At 38.3% G+C, this 18,532-nt stretch overlaps 1 protein-coding gene across 1 annotated transcript in view; it reads right to left on the reverse strand.

Annotated features, from left to right (window-relative positions):
- The window catches only part of LOC149458698 (extracellular serine/threonine protein kinase FAM20C-like), a 143,599-nt gene that overhangs the window by 116,708 nt on the left and 8,359 nt on the right, over window positions 1-18,532 (reverse strand). The window contains exons 2-4 of the mRNA XM_089681839.1: window positions 7,992-8,164; window positions 5,397-5,475; window positions 4,946-5,038 (exon numbers count right to left, since the gene is read on the reverse strand). Coding sequence (XP_089537965.1) covers window positions 4,946-5,038; window positions 5,397-5,475; window positions 7,992-8,164 — 345 coding nt within the window. The remainder of the gene's footprint in view (window positions 1-4,945; window positions 5,039-5,396; window positions 5,476-7,991; window positions 8,165-18,532) is intronic.

Here is an 18,532-nt window from a genome sequence, read left to right on the forward strand (position 1 = left end):
CTATTACTTTGTGGAACGTTTCGCCGAATCGTTCAAGAAATATCGCGGTTTTTGCGGCAAAATTTTCCCATAGGAATGCATTGAGCAGCACAGCACAGCTAGAGTGTGCAAAGGAAAAATCAGAAAAATCAGAACATGATTTGTAAACTGCCATCACTCTTTCATTTTCAAGCCCACCTACACATATCTTATATCAAAACATTCAGCTAACCCTGCTGTCACTAAAAATGTTCACGGCTAGGACATATTCCTGATAGTTTTCAGAATATGACCATTTGTTTGGACCTCATCCCTCCCATTGACTTTCATTGAAACTCCACTTTAGACACAAGAAATTTTAAGGGACGTTTTTAAACTGCGACTGTGCCTTCATTTTTTATCTTTCAGAGACATACTATACATCAAACTGTAGGTCTTTTTCTTGTGATTATCACAATATAAAGCTTTTCATGGTAGCATTTATACTTTTAAAACTACAAGCGTTTGAAGATGGCAATCGCCAGTGAATTTGGCAAGTTTAAATAGCCTGTTTAGAGCAGAGCCTGTCACACACCTGTGACTGACTGAGGTAACAGGTGCAAGCAAAGGTCACTCAGGGGGCAGCTGAGTCACATTAGAGTGAGAAAGCTACAGTGTGAAAGGAAAAATCAGAACATGATTTGTAAACTGCCATCACTCTGCCATTTTCAAGCCCACCTACACATATCTTATATCAAAACGTTCAGCTAACCCTGCTGTCACTAAAAATGTTCACGGCTAGGACATACTCCTGATAGTTTTCACAATATGACCATTTGTTTGCAAATAACCCCTCCCATTGACTTTCATTGAAAATCCACTCAGAGCCACCTGAAATGTTAAGGGACGTTTTTAAACTGCGACTGTGCCTTCATTTTTAATATTGCAGAGACATACTATACATCAAAATTTAGGTCTGTTTCTTGTGATTGTCACATTATAAACCTTTTCACGGTAGCATTTATACTTTTAAAACTACAAGCGTTTGAAGATGGCAATCGCCAGTGATGTCGGCAAGTTTGAGCACTGTGTTTATAACCATGACTCTGCCCTTGGTGTGGAGGGAGTTGCCATAGGAACCCAGCTGTGTGAGCAGGAAGCAGAGAGACAAAAGCTACTCCACCCACTCCAGTGCGTGGAGGCCAGAACACCACACAATTTCCACAGAAATTGTGAAGACGCCAGTGAAGTGAGCAATTTTAAGCAGTTTGTTTTTACCGCTCTTCTCTGCCATATTTGAAATCTAATTCTTATTCCGTTTCTTATTATAGCCATATTTGCCACGCTAACTCCTCCCACAGTTTTTACACTACAAATACAAGTAATATATCAAAACGTGCGGATTGTTCCCGATTGGATTGCTATTACTTTGTGGAACGTTTCGCCAAATCGTTCAAGAAATATCGCGGTTTTTGCGGCGAAATTTTCCCATAGGAATGCATTGAGCAGCAGAGCACAGCTAGAGTGTGCAAAGGAAAAATCAGAAAAATCAGAACATGATTTGTAAACTGCCATCACTCTTCCATTTTCAAGCCCACCTACACATATCTTATATCAAAACGTTCAGCTAACCCTGCTGTCACTAAAAATGTCCACGAATGCCAGTAGTGTACCGCGCTCCAATATATTCTACCTTATGTGATATAATGAATTCATAAGTGTACCACCGATAATCAAATAATTACATCAATTAAATATACTTAAATATATGATTTGTGTAAATATATAAAATAAATTAATTTATCAATGTGAAAAAACAAAAACTATGAATGAAAAATATAAATAAAAAATAAAAAATATTTGCAGTGGGAATGAGTTCCTTCTGTATAAATGAGATGGTGTTATTATTCAGTCTGGATAAAAATAAAAAAAAATTAAAATTAAAATAAAAAAATAAAATAAAATTAAAATAAAAATAAAAATAAAATTAAAATTAAAATAAAAATAAAATTAAAAATAAAATAAAAATTAAATTAAAATAAATAAAAAATATTTGCAGTGGGAATGACAGTTCCTTCTGTATAAATGAGATGGTATTATTATTCAGTCTGGATAAAAATAAAAATAAAATAAAAATTAAATTAAAATAAAAAAAAAATTAAATTAAAATTAAAATAAAATTAAAAATAAAATAAAAATAAAAATTAAAATAAAATTAAATTTAAAAAAAAAATAAAATAAAAATAAAATTAACATAAAATTAAAATAAAAATAAAATTAAAATAAAAATAAAAATAAAATTAAAATTAACATAAAATTAAAATAAAAATAAAAATAAAATTAAAATAAAATAAAAATAAAATTAAAATTAACATAAAATTAAAATAAAATTAAAATTAAAATAAAAATAAAATTAAAAATAAAATAAAATAAAATAAAAATTAAAATAAAAAAAAAAATTAAAATAAAAATAAATAATTGATATCCCGGATAAGACACTATGTTTCTTTTCTTTAATATTTAATTAATACTAATTTTAGCACGCAATTGAACTTGGCAAGTTTAAAAAGCCTGTTTAGAACAGGCATGCTGACATTCCTCTCAGAGTGAGTTGTCATAGCAACCCAGCTGTCTCAGCACAGTGAGCCTACTCCGCCCTCTCCAGGTGCAGCAACCAAAGGTCACTCAAGAGGCAGATGACTCACGAGGCTGGACTGTGAGCTTCAAAATACAAGCTGAAATGCATTTCTCACTATCAGGCTTGCAATGTGCACTGCTTACATTTCATCAATCATTTGGTAAAGGTTGCGGCAAGAACACTTTACACAATTTCCCCAGAAATTGTAGATTGTCTAGTTCCACATGAAATACTCTAAAAAAATATTTTACCAAGTGCTCATAAATCATCTATTAGTGACATGTACTTACTAATACCCTCAATTTCATTTATATTCATGATACCCTCATTTAATATAATAAAAATAGTAAACCAACTAATAACCCTCAACTAAAACGCATTTAAATGATCCCCCATAAATAAAAATAACCGAATGCTCATAAATAATTAATAGTGATTAGAATTCATCAAAATAATAGTCCCATTGAATAAACAATTGTTTATATATAGTGACTTGGTGCTTGTTGTTCTTCAATTTGTGACTTTTGTGAATCCTTCAAATAGTGAAGATGTGCGCTCACCTCCTTTGATGCCTGCAATTAGGCTATACACGCTTTCGGTTCACTTTCCCTGGAACCTGCTAGACATATGCTTTTGCTGGTGAAATAGGGAGATCCTTCCTTTAGGAGTAATGGATGTATCCTCTGGTGGCTGATTATCCCCTCAGGGACTACATACTCCTTTTGTTATCCCAGACCTCCTAATTATCCTCTCCTTGTGTTACTCCGCATGCAGGAAGAAATAGAGGACATAGTGCTTTACCGTTTAAAACTTTTTATTCCCACCATCCAAGTATTAAACTCACATTACACAGGTTTAAGTAACGCAACATCCCATTGGAAATCCTCTGCTGGCCTCTGAGTCATACACCTGCTGTCTATCGTGTTGTGCGGCTCCTCTCCGAGTGATGACGTAGCCCCTCCCCTACGCGTTACGCCTCCAATCACGTGGCTTCATCAGGGGGTTCTTTTTCTTTTGTTTTATGAAATTGACAATCTCTAATCCAAATGCAGTGTGTAATGACGTCAATTTATCTGCATAATTTGGTTTGTGAGTTCCTTCATCCACACAGGCTGCACTCAGTAGGTAGCGCATGAACTATAGTATCCTGTACGAGGATAGAGCTAGATGCCTCAGCACCATCAGATTTGAGATGAGTTCTCTGTTTGAATTAAAGTACTAGATAACAAAGATGTTTGACAGACTTTTCTTTACTTCCCCCAGTGATGGACACAAGGGAACTTATGTCTGGATATCCCACTGGAAGTAGCTTCAGGACACCCAGCCCTCTGAGGACCCACCATGGGACTGTGAAGGACCTCTGCCCTGTGTGCTGGGCACTTAACCCTTCTACTTACAGGATCCCTGCCCCTTGCCATGCCTGCTGTTTTCCTGTGTACTGTTCCCTGTTGCTGTACCATATTTCCTCTCCATAGACACTTAATCTTTGCTGTGCTCTTTTACTGTCCAGAGGAACCCTGCCCCTCCCCATACCTACTATTACCCTGTGGACTGTTGCCTGTTGTTCTACCATATTTTCTCTTAATGGATGCTTAACCCTTGCTGTGCCCTGTTGCCGCCCAGAGGACCTACCCCTTGCCATTGCCCTGTGCTAAGGACTTCATCCCTGCAGTTCTGGACCCCTGTCCACCCTTGCTGTGTGCTCAGATTGTTACCCTGTGCTAAGGACTTAACCTCTGCTGTGCTGGATCCCTGTCAGCCCTTGCAGCATGCTCGGACTGTTGCCCTGTGCTAAGGACTTCAACCCTATGGTGCCAGACCCCAGTTCCTCCTTGCAGTGTGCCCAGCCCTGTGCTATGGACTTAAACCCTGCTGTACTAGATTGCTACCTGTTCCTTGTGCCTGAACTGTTGCCCTGTGCCCCTGGACGTAACATATGTTGTACAAGATCGTTGCCTGCTACTCACTGTACATGGATTGTTGCCCTTTGACTCTGGACTAAGTCCTTGCTCTACTAGATTGCTGCTCTGTGCTTCTGGGTTTATGCCTTTATGTGCCCTAGTGCAACCATGTTATATTTTTGCATGTCCTTCATGATGTTGGAATTATTGCCCTGTGGCTTTCCCCTTATCTGACCCCCTGCTTTTTCAGCCCCCAAAATAAAGAACCCCTTGCCAGGGGCCCTAAAACCACTCTTTATCTCAACATGTGTTCTGTTCCACCCACACCTCTGTCACATATACATGTTTGCAGAATGGAATGGTTTTAGAACATTTCATATGCCTTCCACTTATTAGATGTGTTTCTACATATAGTTGTAATGCATTAGTAAAGGTGGCTTTTATGTACCTGTCCAGGTGGAAAGCTGCAATCTCAGCATTGTGCCTCTCAAAATCTGAGAAATAGAAGAAATCTGGCGGTGTTTCCTGATCACGTTCCTGTCTGCAGAGAGTTAAAAAAAGGCGAGAGAAGTGATATACATGGATTATAAAATGATAGTCAATACAAAGCAAAACTGGAAAGAGCTATTATCACTCATATTATTCAGAAAATCTTATACTTCCACAATACCACAAAACATAGCATATGGAATTGCATGGGGGGGGGGGGGGGGGGTTTGGGAAAAACGTGCTGAAGATGAACTTACACTTCAATATGTAATATCACTTCAAATTGTGTTAGAAAAGCTAGAGTGAGCGAGCCATAGATTGCCATGTAGGTTGTAGGTGTTGTTGTTTCTTTGACTTTGAGAAAAGTGTGCTAATGATACACATTTGATACACATTTTTTCAATACTCACTTCATGGGTTTGAAGAGAGCCTGTCCATAGTCTGGGAAAGTCATGAGCAGTTTAAGCTGTGTCCCTCCAGGTTTTTGAACTAGGGGAGAAATGTTGAAATAAAAGAAAGCTTTAGTTAACTTTTTTGCAGATTTGATACGTAACTGTGTCATTTTACATAATATTGGTTTTATACTGTATGTCAATTAAAAGTAGGCATTCCGGTGGGCGGTGTCCAGGTGGGGATGTGGAAGAGTGAAGTGCTAATGCCCTGGCAGATGGCCAGAGGCATATGCTGAAACACAGGTATGGTGTTAAGGTGGCGCTCTCCATAATGAATGACACTTCTGCACACAGACAGTGGTTTCATTCTTTGGATTCCACAGCACAGTTCTTCGCTGCCTGCACTCCCAATGGTTGTCAGGATATAAAGACCTTTTAGAGCCTGAAGCAGCACCCTTACTTTCTTTGTATGGGGTCACAGTTCCTGCAACCTAATGTACTGTACATTCTGGATACCAGTCCCTTCACACATCTCTTCCTCTGTGCAGCATTTCTGAGCCGATGCCGCATGATGTGCACCGGACTCCACCAACCCAGTTACCTGTCACCTCATCCCAGTGACACTGATCTGTATGTTTAACTCTTTACTCCACTTGTGACAAAACATGAATTCCAGGAAGATCAACTCTGTATATACAGTAACCCACACTTGCTCTTCTACGAGGCCTCACTTTATCTTCTGTGACATACGGGCTGAGTGCCTAGGACAGAACATACCGCACGTCAGACCCAGATTGGGGTACTGGTCGCTAGGGAAGGATCTCAAGCACACAAGTTCCTTCACTACTGGTGCCTTCCATCACCTATGCCAAATCGACTGGCTGGCTGCTATATGCACATAGACATTACAATGCACACGCAATAGTAATATAGTTTTCTCTGGTTAGCTTGACTATTAAGACTTTGGTACTGCATGTTCTCTTATATTGTCTTGTCTGTTAAGCCTTGCATGCACCCCTTTAAATGTAACAGAATGTTACAATTTGCTTGATCACAGACATCTCTCCCCCCTCAAATACTTACTTACATCCTGTATTGATCCATTGCTGTATCTGTCTGTCGGTCTTCTGTCCTCTCTCCACTTGGCTGAGAGCAGTGAGAGTCATTGCCTCCTGATGTTGTCAGTCAAATCCTGTAAAGAGGGAGAGGGGGCGTGGCCTAGAAGTGCCAATGGATGCAAGCAGCCCGGCTTGGGATCGAGTCTGCACATCTGTCCCCATAGCATAACAAACAGTGCAATGCTTACAACAATTGTTACAGACAAGGCATAGTAACAAAATAAATAAATAAAAAAAAATATATATATATATATTTATACCACAACAACCTCTTCATAGACACCTGTCTATATCCCCCCTTCTCAGACTCTTCAACGTCTGTGGGACATTAGCCTTAGGCATTAGGATTTGGTGATAATTAGTAAAAGTCATGCTTTCCCCTATCCACACAACAGGGTTGATTTAATCCTTTTGTGCCGGCGCCTCCTGGCATTTTAATGGGTTTGTGATGCTGGGAGGCGGGGCTTAGGGTCATGTGACTGCCATGATTGGATGTCATGGAGGTCATATGATTGTAAGGCTCCCAACCACAAGTAGTGATCAGGACCTTTCTGCGAGGTGCTGGTAAATGTGCCGGGAGCATGCAGGGCGCGAGCTCTCGGCACATCTTTTGTTTACGTTGGGTACACAAATATGCAGCCCCTTGGCACCAAGGTCGAACTGCTGAGAGGTAGCATACTTGCGTATGCTAGGCGCCAAGCAGTTAATTAAAACAAATAGGCTGTACCCTGTACAAGGGAATTTTTACTTTGTAAGGGCATTTTCCCCTAGATTCGTGACTGCGATTGAAGGTCTGCTGAATTCCATCATCTAATTATGTGCTGTTTTTTATTTTCCTTGCAAATAATTGTGCATTCTTTACCACTTTAACTAGAGCAAAATTCCCTTACACAGTTAAAATCCTATTTGCCCTAGGTAAATCATCCCTAGTATTTCCTGAGTCAGTGGCTGCCACACAAGCCCAATGGAAAACATATTCACTCTCATACATAACAGATCACCGTCGTGGTTATCAGATCGAAAACACTTCAAAGGCTTCTTTTTTTAATCTAAATATACCTAGCTGTTGTAGCCAAGCTGTTTTCTTTTCAATTCATCAAACCTTAACTTTTAGTTCCACAATACCCTGGCCTACTGAGGAGCTGTGTTGCATACTTGATTTTTTAGTGCAAGTAAGGTTTCCTTTTGATGACTTTTCAGTGCAGCATATTTGAATTTCCACTGCTGCACAGTGGACTGGTGTACCACAATGCCTATTGACAGCTAAACCTTCCTGCAGCAACTTTTCAATGATACATTTCTCAGCATACCTAATTTTTCTCAGCATACCTAACTAATCTAAATATGGTTCTGTCAAAGATTTTTCTTTGTCTTACAAACCCTGTCTTGACTACTGACTTTAAGAGTGACACAGAAAATCTTATCTCTGATACTTATGTTACAATTAGTAACAGATAGAAACCAAAGATCTAAGTATGAGAAGGAATATAATTACCAGAATTAAGGATGCGGTGTGTAGACATCTCTTTCAGCAAGACAGGAATAAGAGGGTCTAGCCTAGGGTATAGCTCATAGCGGTTGATTCCTATGTGGAACTTAAGCCATGTCGGGTAAGTGTCAGAAGCAGTTTCACCTGTTGGTAGAACAAACTCCATTCCAGCACTGGTCCTGTGATTAAATATGTGAAAATGCATGTGTTAAGAAGTTAATGTAAATATATCTGTATTAATTGTAATACTTTACACCAAAATATAAAATATTATGGATATAACAATTTTAAATAAATAACTAGTAAGAAATAAATTTCAGAATTGTATACTGTAACATTATGGGAACCTTATAGTATTAAATATTGGTATATGTATATTATAGCCAAGTACATGGTGGGTTCTCATTTGATGGATTTTATGTTTTACATTTTGCTCCACACAAAGTATGAAAGTTTTTTTCTGATTCAAGAATACAATAACACTTCTGCCAGTTATCTCAATCAAATAACATCATTTGTTTTAGACAGTACATTATTCTTTGCAGCTCTTCTAATTTTTAGTTTAGGATCTAAGCATATTCTTTTTATTAATAACATTGAAATGGATGGAAAAATCCCAATATTATTTTTACTATTATTATTAATAATAATATTATACAGGATTTATATAGCACCAATAGTTTATGCAGCACTTTACAATATACAGGGGGACAGTACATTTACAATACAGTTTCATACAGAATGAATAGGAGGGCCCTGCTGATGGAGCCTACAATCTAAAGGGAGGAAGGAAACCTCTTGCAGTTCATGGGTGGTAGCAGCGGTTATAATGCATTCATAATAAAGTAAAAACACGGGATCAATATTTAATTTGACTTTAGAACCTCCTAGGTGTATATTTATAAAGGAAGGGTAAACTCAGACATTCTCACTGTCATGCAGTTCTCCATCAATCTGCCAGTGTTTACTGTTTGAAGTCTTAGCCCTTTATAGCTTCAAAGGTAAATAGCTAAACTGATCTCTATGAAGCAGATGTTAGTGCTCTGGAGCCTATGAGTTTTCCTATAATCCAACACGTCTTAAAGTGATTCTAAACTTAAAATGTTTTTTTTTTGCTTAAGGTGCTATCTGAAATGGACAGGCAGACCCCATCGGTCCCCTCGTGTGAAAGGGGCCTTACACAGAAGAATCTGTTAGTTTGCTTGTTTTGCTCCACATTAATTCTGTAACTGAGGTCAACAATTCAGGTAACCAATGGTCAACAATACCTTGACCTTTTGACATGCAGCATATGACCTACCTATGGCATGTATGAAACAACAGTGCCATCTAAAGGTTGATTTGGGAAATGTTTGCCCATACAAAAGTAGTGAGAATGGATACTCCCAAGTGGGATTGTCTAACACTAAGGAAGGTCTGTGCCAGAAGAAACTTCACCTGACGCTTTTGCCCGATCGCCTACAACTGCTTGAAGAGTAGGCCTGGGGTCCTGGTTGCCTACGGAGATTGTGAAGCCGCTGTAACCTGAGCTAAGTAACTTTTAGCAAATTCCTATTGTATACAGACCATAGTTCATGTGTATTCTCTAGGAAGTAGGTAGCATTTGCTTTATGCATGTCTGCCATTCTTGTATTCCTATAAGTGCAATAGTTTGTATGTACAGCACTTCTGTTTGGTAAAAGCACATTAATGTGGAAAGGATATTGTTTTGTTAAAGAACATTAATTGTCTTTAACTGCCTTCCGCCTGCCATATAAGGAAATGACGGGCGCAAAGCGGTTCTCTCTTTCTGGGAGGAAGTCATAAGACGTCCTCTCACCCTAACCGCGCGTGCGTGGCTCTGGGGGAGAGCAGACACAGTGGATCACCGATCAACGGAAAGAGCCGAAGACGTCGGCTCGGTCATGTGATCAGCTGTGTCCAATCACAGCTGATTGCATGTAAATAAGGAAATACCGGTTATCGGCATTTCTCTCCTCACGAGTTGTCACGCTGACAGCTAATGAGGAGAGGAGAGCCAGTAATCGGTATTCCTCAGAGGGGACATGTACACTGATCATCAGGGCACTGATGATCAGTGTGCCCTGATGATCAGTGTAGCCCCAGCAGTGCCACCTGTTAGTGTCCATCAATGCCACCTGTCAGTGCCCATCAGTGACACATCAATGCCACATATCAGTGCCTACCAGTGCACATCAATGCCACATATCAGTGCCCATCTGAGCTGCCTTTCAGTGTCACCTATCAGTGTCAGTACCACCTATCAATGCCAGTCAGTGCCACCTATCAATACCAGTCAGTGCCGCCTATCAGTGCCAGTCAGTACCACCTATCAGTGCGCATCAGTGCCGCCTAACAATGCCAGTCAGTGCCACCTATCAGTGCCATATATAAGTGCTGCCTTTCAGTGCCCATCAGTGGTGCCTGCCAATGCCCATCAGTGCCACCTACCAGTGCCTCCTCATCAGTGCCCATCAGTGCCACCTATCAGTGCAGCCTATCAGTGCCCATCACTGCAGCCTCATTAGCGCACATCAGTGAAGGAGAAAAATCACTTATTTACAAAATGTTATAACAAAAACTAAGAAAAAAAAATTTTTTTTTCAAAATTTTCAGTTTTTGGTTTGTTTGGCAAAAAATAAAAAACCCAGAGGTGATTAAATACCACCAAAAGAAAGCTTTATCTGTCTCAAAAAAATGATAAAAATTTTATATGGGTACAGTGTTGCATGACCGCGCAATTGTCATTCAAAGTGTGACAGCGCTGAAAGCTGAAAATTGGCCTGGGCAGGAAGGGGGTAAAAGTACCCTGTAGGCAAGTGGTTAAACTGGTATGGGTAAGGTTCCGCTTTTTAAAGAGAGACTCCTCTCTCCCTTATGTGTCCTTAACAGACACCTCCTTTAATTAAACTTAAATGGGATGTAATACAAAATATAAGAAGACATGCAATAAAAATATGTACAGTATATATAAAAATATATAAAATATCTAAGAAATACAGTATGTAAAACTATAAATTAACACAAAATGAAAAGAGAGCTCTCAAGTAAACTTAGATTAGATTGTCAAATATAACTATGTTTTTATTGCTATTAAAATGCTGAAGTTATAAAATGAAAGTGTATTCTGGGACCATAGATATCGTTTAAGATGCCTACCAGCCTGCCTGCTGAGCTGAGCATCATGTAACCATAATTAAATTCACTGTTATTTTGTATTTTTAGTATGTTTCTGTTGGGCACATCTGCATGCATAAGCGTGTGGCCTGTAAAGTACTTTATTTAATATACTGTATATACTTGTGAGGAAAGCGTTAGGGGTGCTTTACCGTAAACAGGCACTTTAAAAAGAAATTAATGTGGCAAATTTTACTGCAACATTTCAATGCATTTTTGTAATTGAAAAAACTAAGATACATACAAATGTTACTCTTTCTGTCATTACTTACTAACAAGCTCTTTGGGAAAATCACATCCTACAGATGTTTCTATCAACTAGCCACCAGTTCTATTCTTGCTTTATAAGAAATATTCCAGGAAGTTTAAATGAGTGGAAGTGTGGGAGGTAAGTGCAATGTTTAATTTGCAACTAGCTCCATGGTTTCCTTCAAGTCTATTGCACTGAAATCTTGCCTTTCTCTACTGTTTAGTCATTGTCTTTTTTCAATCCCTGCACCCTGGCTACTGGATAGATGGAAATTGTGAACATTTTAAGGGCTGACTTTATAACAGTATAGTTAAAACGGTAATAAACCCAAAACCAAGAAAATGTAATGTACTGCAGCTTACCGATCGTTAGATGTAGTGGCTGCATTAGTTTTAATTTTTAGGCTTTTTTCCCTCCGTTTTCCCCTGCTGATCTGGCCAGTAACACATCTCCTGTATTAAAGCACCCCCACTCTGGAAGAAGTAGCACAAGGGGCACCTTTGGACAGTAACATTGCCAATTTGAGGGGGAGGCGAGGGGAGTGTTAGATGTACTAGCAGATGTAAATACACTAACAAATTGAAGCTGATTTCCAGCTAACACTTTATAGGCAGTTGCAGCAGTTTTTTTTCTTTTGGGATAACAGTGTTACATACATAAATAAAAGAAAACTAATGCAGCCACCACATCTAAGAATTGATAACCTGCAATATAATAAATGTTTGTTTTTGGCTTTAGTAATGCTTAAAATGACTACAAAGGTGTGGACATTGGCTAAACAGTGGGGAGAACCAAGATTTCACCAGATTTAATGACAATGGTCTCAATTCATTAAGTTGTATCTACCAATTTAAGAACTGCTGTAAATACTGCATAAAGCAATAGCGAATTGACATTTTTCATGTGTGTCAGACCACCTAAATACCACATGTGATCTGCTTTTGTGAATGGAGCCAAAAGTCACTAAGTGAAGTGTAAGTTGGTACACTCACCTCCCACCCTTTTATACAATAAAACTTTCCAGTGTTCTGCTTAAACAATGTTTCCCATGCTTCCTTATAGAACAGTTCTAATTCACAAATATTCTCTTGTCATGCTGAAATGCATATTTGAGATCAGAGGTGGACTGACAGCTCATGGGGCCCCCGGGCAATAGGGGATCATGGGGCCCCTTTGTCCTTGTCCACACTCAAAGCACACCCAAAAAAAGCCTATAAAAATGTACCAGGGGAATTCATGGGGCCCGAGTGCCCGAGTGCTTGAATGGTCAGTCTGCCCCTGTTTGAGATCTATCCACATATTTCTAACAGGAAACTTTACAGAGGAAACATTGTATGCGAACTGCTGTTGCTGAGCTGATTATTATGTAGTTTATATAAAATTTTGTTTAATGTAACTTCTACATTTGACATGCAGGCTGTTCCCATGTTTTCATAAGCGTACTTCATATATATGAATTTGAAATGTCTTCCCCGAGGTTCTCAGTTAGCTTGTGCAATATCATGTCCTGAGAATGAAGCATAATGAAGACCGATCATTGTGCAAACAGATAGCAGAACCTACATATGGAATGAATGAAAATGGCTGCCCCATGAACAGGGCTGGTGCTAGACTATTTTGCATCCTAGGCAAGACCAGCTACTTGTCCCCCCCCCAAAAAAAAAAAATATTCTTTTTAAAATAGTAGAAAATTTTAAATCAACAAAACTTGAAACTGCTAAATTTCTTTTGATTTGCAAAAATAAGTGCCATAAGATGCCAACAGCACCAATATTAAAGAATAATCAGTGTCACGGACGGACTGTATCTGTGACTGGCAGTGGCAGGGTGACAGTTGCAGTGAGTGGAGGATGATGGATCCACACTCTGACTATTATTAATCTCAAACATATTTGAGATTAATAATAGTTATATATAAAATATCCATCTCGTGGTACTGACGGCACAAGATGGATATTTGACCACTCTTACCCTCCCGATAGTCTATACCATTGAATTTGGGACTATGCAGTCTCATCTTGGATGTCAGTATTTTTATGACCGCTCTGATCAACATTAGCTGTTTAATTTCCCTGTAAGTATGAAAATGGAGATTATATAATTGTTATTGATGATTTTATATATAAACTATTATTAATCTCAAATATGTTTATTCAGAGATCCCTTTTGTACTCATGCCCCCTGAAGAAGATCTAAAAGTAGAATGATCAAAACGCATCTGGGTTATTTTGGGAATGTTGTATTGTTGCAAGTTAAAGGGAGCACATCCCTGCAATAGTTATCAGAGCTAGTGTCTTTTTAAATGCAATGCATCTTTTATTAATATTTTTGTACAATAAAGGTGCATGACTAAAAGGAGTTCCCTATGAGTACATGTGTGATCATGTGTTTGCTGCATTGAAGTCCCACAGGGGTTATTTTTGTGCTTATTCATGTTGGGGACGAGAAGCTTCATATAAAAGGTCATAGCAGATCATTTTGAATGTGCTATAACACCTCAGCGCAAAAAACTTTAACTCATGCTGTGTTTTTTGCAGGCACTGCAAAGCACATCATGGAGTATATGTGATGAATAGCGCTGCAATGCACCAATGTACATTCAGTGCTTTACTGCGCAATGCATATATATGAATGAGCCCTAATAGTCTCAGATGAGTGTATAGGATACACAAACAATAAAAGGTGTTTTATTAATTTTCTGCCTGTATACATCTTACTGGGAAATCCATAGCTCTCACATATATGAAGTCTTGCCTGGCAGAACAGTTCAGTTATGGCCTGGTTAAAAAGAGGATGTATTCAGTGTCATTGGTGTAACATTTTTCTCCCCAAAATTTTAGTTTACAGATAAATCTGTCAAACCCAACCAGTTTAAATGTGTTGGTCACTCTGGCAATATTCATGTAAGGGAAAGGATGCAACATACATGGTACCAAAATTGTGAGCTGGGATCACAGACTATTCATAAAAAAATACATTTTGAAAAACAATATATCTGGCAAGCAATTGTTTTACATACATATGCAATCTACTAGACATGTGCATTTCGTTTCGTTCTGAATCGAATTTTGGACAATTTATTTGTTATTCGGAGATTCGGATGTATCAGAATTCCGAATTACAAAAATAACGACCTTAAACGAATCTGAAATAACAAAACGAAATTCAGCCAGAATTAGATTCAAAAACAAATTCGAATTCGAAAACAAAATCGAAAACAAATTTGAATTCAAAAACAAAAGTGAACAAACATTCAAAAACCAATTTAACCACTTCAAGTCCGGACACTTTTACCTCCTTCCTGTCCAGGCCAATTTTCAGCTTTCAGCGCTATCACACTTTGAATGACAATTGCGCGGTCATGCAACACTGTACCCATATGAATATTTTAGCATTTGTTTGAGACAGATAAAGCTTTATTTTGGTGGTATTTATTCACTACTGGGATTTTTATTTTTTTTGCTATATAAATGAAAATGTCCAAAAAGTTTGAAAAAAAAGTGTTTTTCTTATAAAATTTTGCAAATAAATATTATTTCATCATAAATCTTGGCCAAAATTTATTCAGTTATCTTTTTAGTAAAAATAAATAACCCAAATTAGTTTATGATGAAAAATTCTAATTAAAAAAAAAGTTTTACATTTTTATTTTACTTTTTTATATTATTATTTTGGGTTTTTTTGGGTTTTTTTTTTTTACATATTGTCACCCTAGCAGTAAAATGTCACTATGGTGACACTGAACTACTTGTGGGGGGTGATGATTTTTTTTTTTTTACACTGATTGCTTTTACACCCATAAAGGCTGTGAAAGCATTAATTTCTCCTCCTCTCTGGCTGTATTCTTGCAGCCATTGAGAAATACTCTGTGAGCTGTGATTGGTCACAGCTTGTCACATGGTACAAGGCAGTTGTGAATAGCCTTGTACCACGTGACCTCTGTGATCATTCACAGATTTCACATGTGGTAAGCAATGATGTCAGAAGTGACATCTTGCTTACTACTCTGCATGTGATCACTGATTGGCCAATCAGTGATCACATGATCAGGACCTCGCACAGAGGTCCCATACGACGATCGGTGTTCCACTGTGTCCAGAGGACACAGCGGGCACCGGATCGCAGTGCTGCGCGCTCCCAGGGAGCGCGCACAAGCAGGAGGCAGGGAGGGCGTTTATAAATGGCCACCCGCCCCTGCACTGCCACCGTCTGGCCGTTTATATAAAATTATAGAATAAAATAGAACAGAAAATAAGGGAGCAGAATAGAATAGATTAGAATAGAAAATAATAGAATAGAAAAGAACAGAACAGAACAGAATGAAATAGAACATAAAAAAATAGAAAAGAATAGAATGGCAAAAACAATAGAATAGAATAAAATAGAAGCAATATAAATGTCTTCCAAAATTTCAAATTTTGAAAAGAATACATTCAAAGTTGAATAGAATAGATTAGAATAGAACATAAAAAAATGTAATAGAAAATAAAAGTACAGAAGAGAATAGAAAAAAAACACTAGAATAAAATAAAATAGAAAGAATATAACCGTCTTCCAAAATTCAAATTTCGAACAGAATAAATTTGAATTCAAAAAGAGAATAGAATTGTAATTAAAAGAATAGAATAGAAAAAGAATAGGATAGCAAAAACAACATAATAAATAGACTAGAATAGAAAGAATATAACCAATTGTTTTTGAATATATTGTATTCAAAAACAATTTTGAATACAATAAATTTGAATAGATTAGAAAAGAGAAGAATAGAATAGAATTGAAAATAAAAGAATTGAAAAGAATAGAATAAAACAGAAATAATATAACCATCTTCTGAAATTTGAATTTCGAATAGAATAAATTCACATTCGAATACCAATCGAATTTTCTGAATTTGGTCGAATTGAATTCAATTCGACTGAATTAGGAAAATTCAAATTCGAATAAACAAAACAAATTCCATAAACAAATTAAGCAAACTAAATGAAATTATTTAAATAACCAATCGAAACATAACAAATGTTTTCTGTGTAACCAGCAGTTTTTTCAGTCATGAAAACCTAGAAGTTTAGAAAGCTCAGGCAAAAGATCATTTTCCCATATAGGGGTGTAACTAGTAGGGCCTTCTATACCTAGTATCTTGTTGGAGATCTCCCGAATATTTCCCATTAGGTAAATAATTACAAAATTCCTGCGCTTATGAAGACCAACCACAAACGTTCACAGCAGTACAGCTGCTGACATTGTACTGCAATGCCCCTTCTTTGTATGAGGACAATCTGTGACTTAAAAATTTAAAAAAATATATTTTGTGCCACTTTAATTCATTTTACCAATATATCAGTGAAAATAAATCAGTGAAAGTAAAAAACTTTCAAAACCAATCCAATAAATCAGTTATAATAAACATACTCTGTGCTATAAAAGTAAGAAGTCCAATAAACTAGGGGAAAAAAGTCTGTATCTTCCATGTGCTGTATACTGTGTCTCTTCTCAGTGTTCACAGCTGCAATCTGCTTCCAACTAATAGCCACCATGTTGGTGAAATCATTACATACATAAGTGAGGCAAACAGTTTATAAAGTACCACACTCTGTGCTCTCCCCACTATCCAGGGAATTAGTTTACACCTCCCTGCTCCCCACTGAAAATAGCAACCTCTTAAGTTAATAAGCGAGTGTAAAACTCTTTTCTGGCTGTGATACCAGTGTGAGCGGCTGAAAGGAAGATGCCAAGTGGGGATAGGTGCAGCGTGGTGTGCCGGCAGTGATGAGAGAGTCCAGTTGCAGATAACTAAAAACTTGTGAAGAGCAGGGGCGGACTGACCATTTGGAAACTCGGACACTGCCCGAGGGCCCAGGGTCAGTAGGGGGCCCCATGAGATGCCCCTGGTACCTTTTTCATAGGCTTTTTTGAGTTTGGGCAAGGACACAGGGGCCCCATGATCCCCTATTGCCCCGGGGGCCCCATGAGTTGTCAGTCTGCCCCTGGTGAAGAGTATGCTCAACTACAAACAACTTGAGCAGGAGAGCACGGCATCGGGTAGAACTCACAGTATAGTACTGAAAGGCAATAGGTAAGATGCACCGATAGCGTCTGTCCTCAGAGGGCGGAATGCGACCCAGTCTTAAAGGGGAGGCTTCCATGCAGGTTTGTGTGTCCTTAGCCTTTCCCTACTCATCAGGAACCTTTCCCTGCTGCTAATCACTTTCTATGACAGACAGGTGATCTTGCCCTACTCTGACCACTTTGCAAAAGCACGCCAAAACCTGGGGGAGGGGACCTATAAAGGCTTTGCTGACCCAAGATGGCCACCAGGGGTCACTTGGATACAGCATAGCCAACCAGAGAGAGAAGGCCAACCAAACTGATAAGAGGCATGGAGGAGATCAGCTATGAGGAAAGATTAGAGGAACTGAATTTATTCTCTCTTGAGAACAGGAGATTAAGGGGGGATATGATCAACATGTATAAATACATCAGTGGTTCATATAGTGAACTCGGTGTAGAGCTATTCACCCTGAGGTCATCACAAAGGACAAGGGGGCACTCTTTACATCTGGAGGAAAAGAGATTTAATCTCCAAACACGGAAAGGTTTCTTCACAGTGAGAGCTGTGAAAAGGTGGAATAGACTCCCTCAAGAGTTGGTTCTGGCCAGCTCAGTGGATTGCTTCAAAAAAGGCCTGGATTCTTTCCTAGATACACAGAATATAACTGGATACTAACATTTCTAGGTAAAGTTGATCCAGGGAGTATCCAATTGCCTCTCGGGGGATCAGGAAGGAATTTTTTCCCCTGCAGGAGCAAATTAGATCATGCTTTGCTGGGTTTTTTTTTGCCTTCCTCTGGATCAAATGTGGGTATAGGATTATAACTTTTTTTTTATTTTAAAGGATGAACTGGATGGACTTTTGTCTTTTTCAGCCAGAATAACTATGTAACTACAGTGGGGATCGAAAGTTTGGGCACCCCAGCTAAAAATTTGTATTAATGTGCATAAAGAAGCCAAGGAAAGAATTGAAAGACTCTTGGCTGGCTACAAAAAGCGTTTACAAGCTGTGATACTTGCCAAAGGGGGCAGTGCATGCTATAAATTCTGCAGGGTGCCCAAACTTTTGCAG

Source organism: Staurois parvus, unplaced genomic scaffold (assembly GCF_062004578.1).
Source record: "Staurois parvus isolate SC_StPar_1 unplaced genomic scaffold, SC_StPar_1.0 ptg000282l, whole genome shotgun sequence".
In the NCBI taxonomy this organism is placed as follows: Eukaryota; Metazoa; Chordata; class Amphibia; order Anura; family Ranidae; genus Staurois; species Staurois parvus.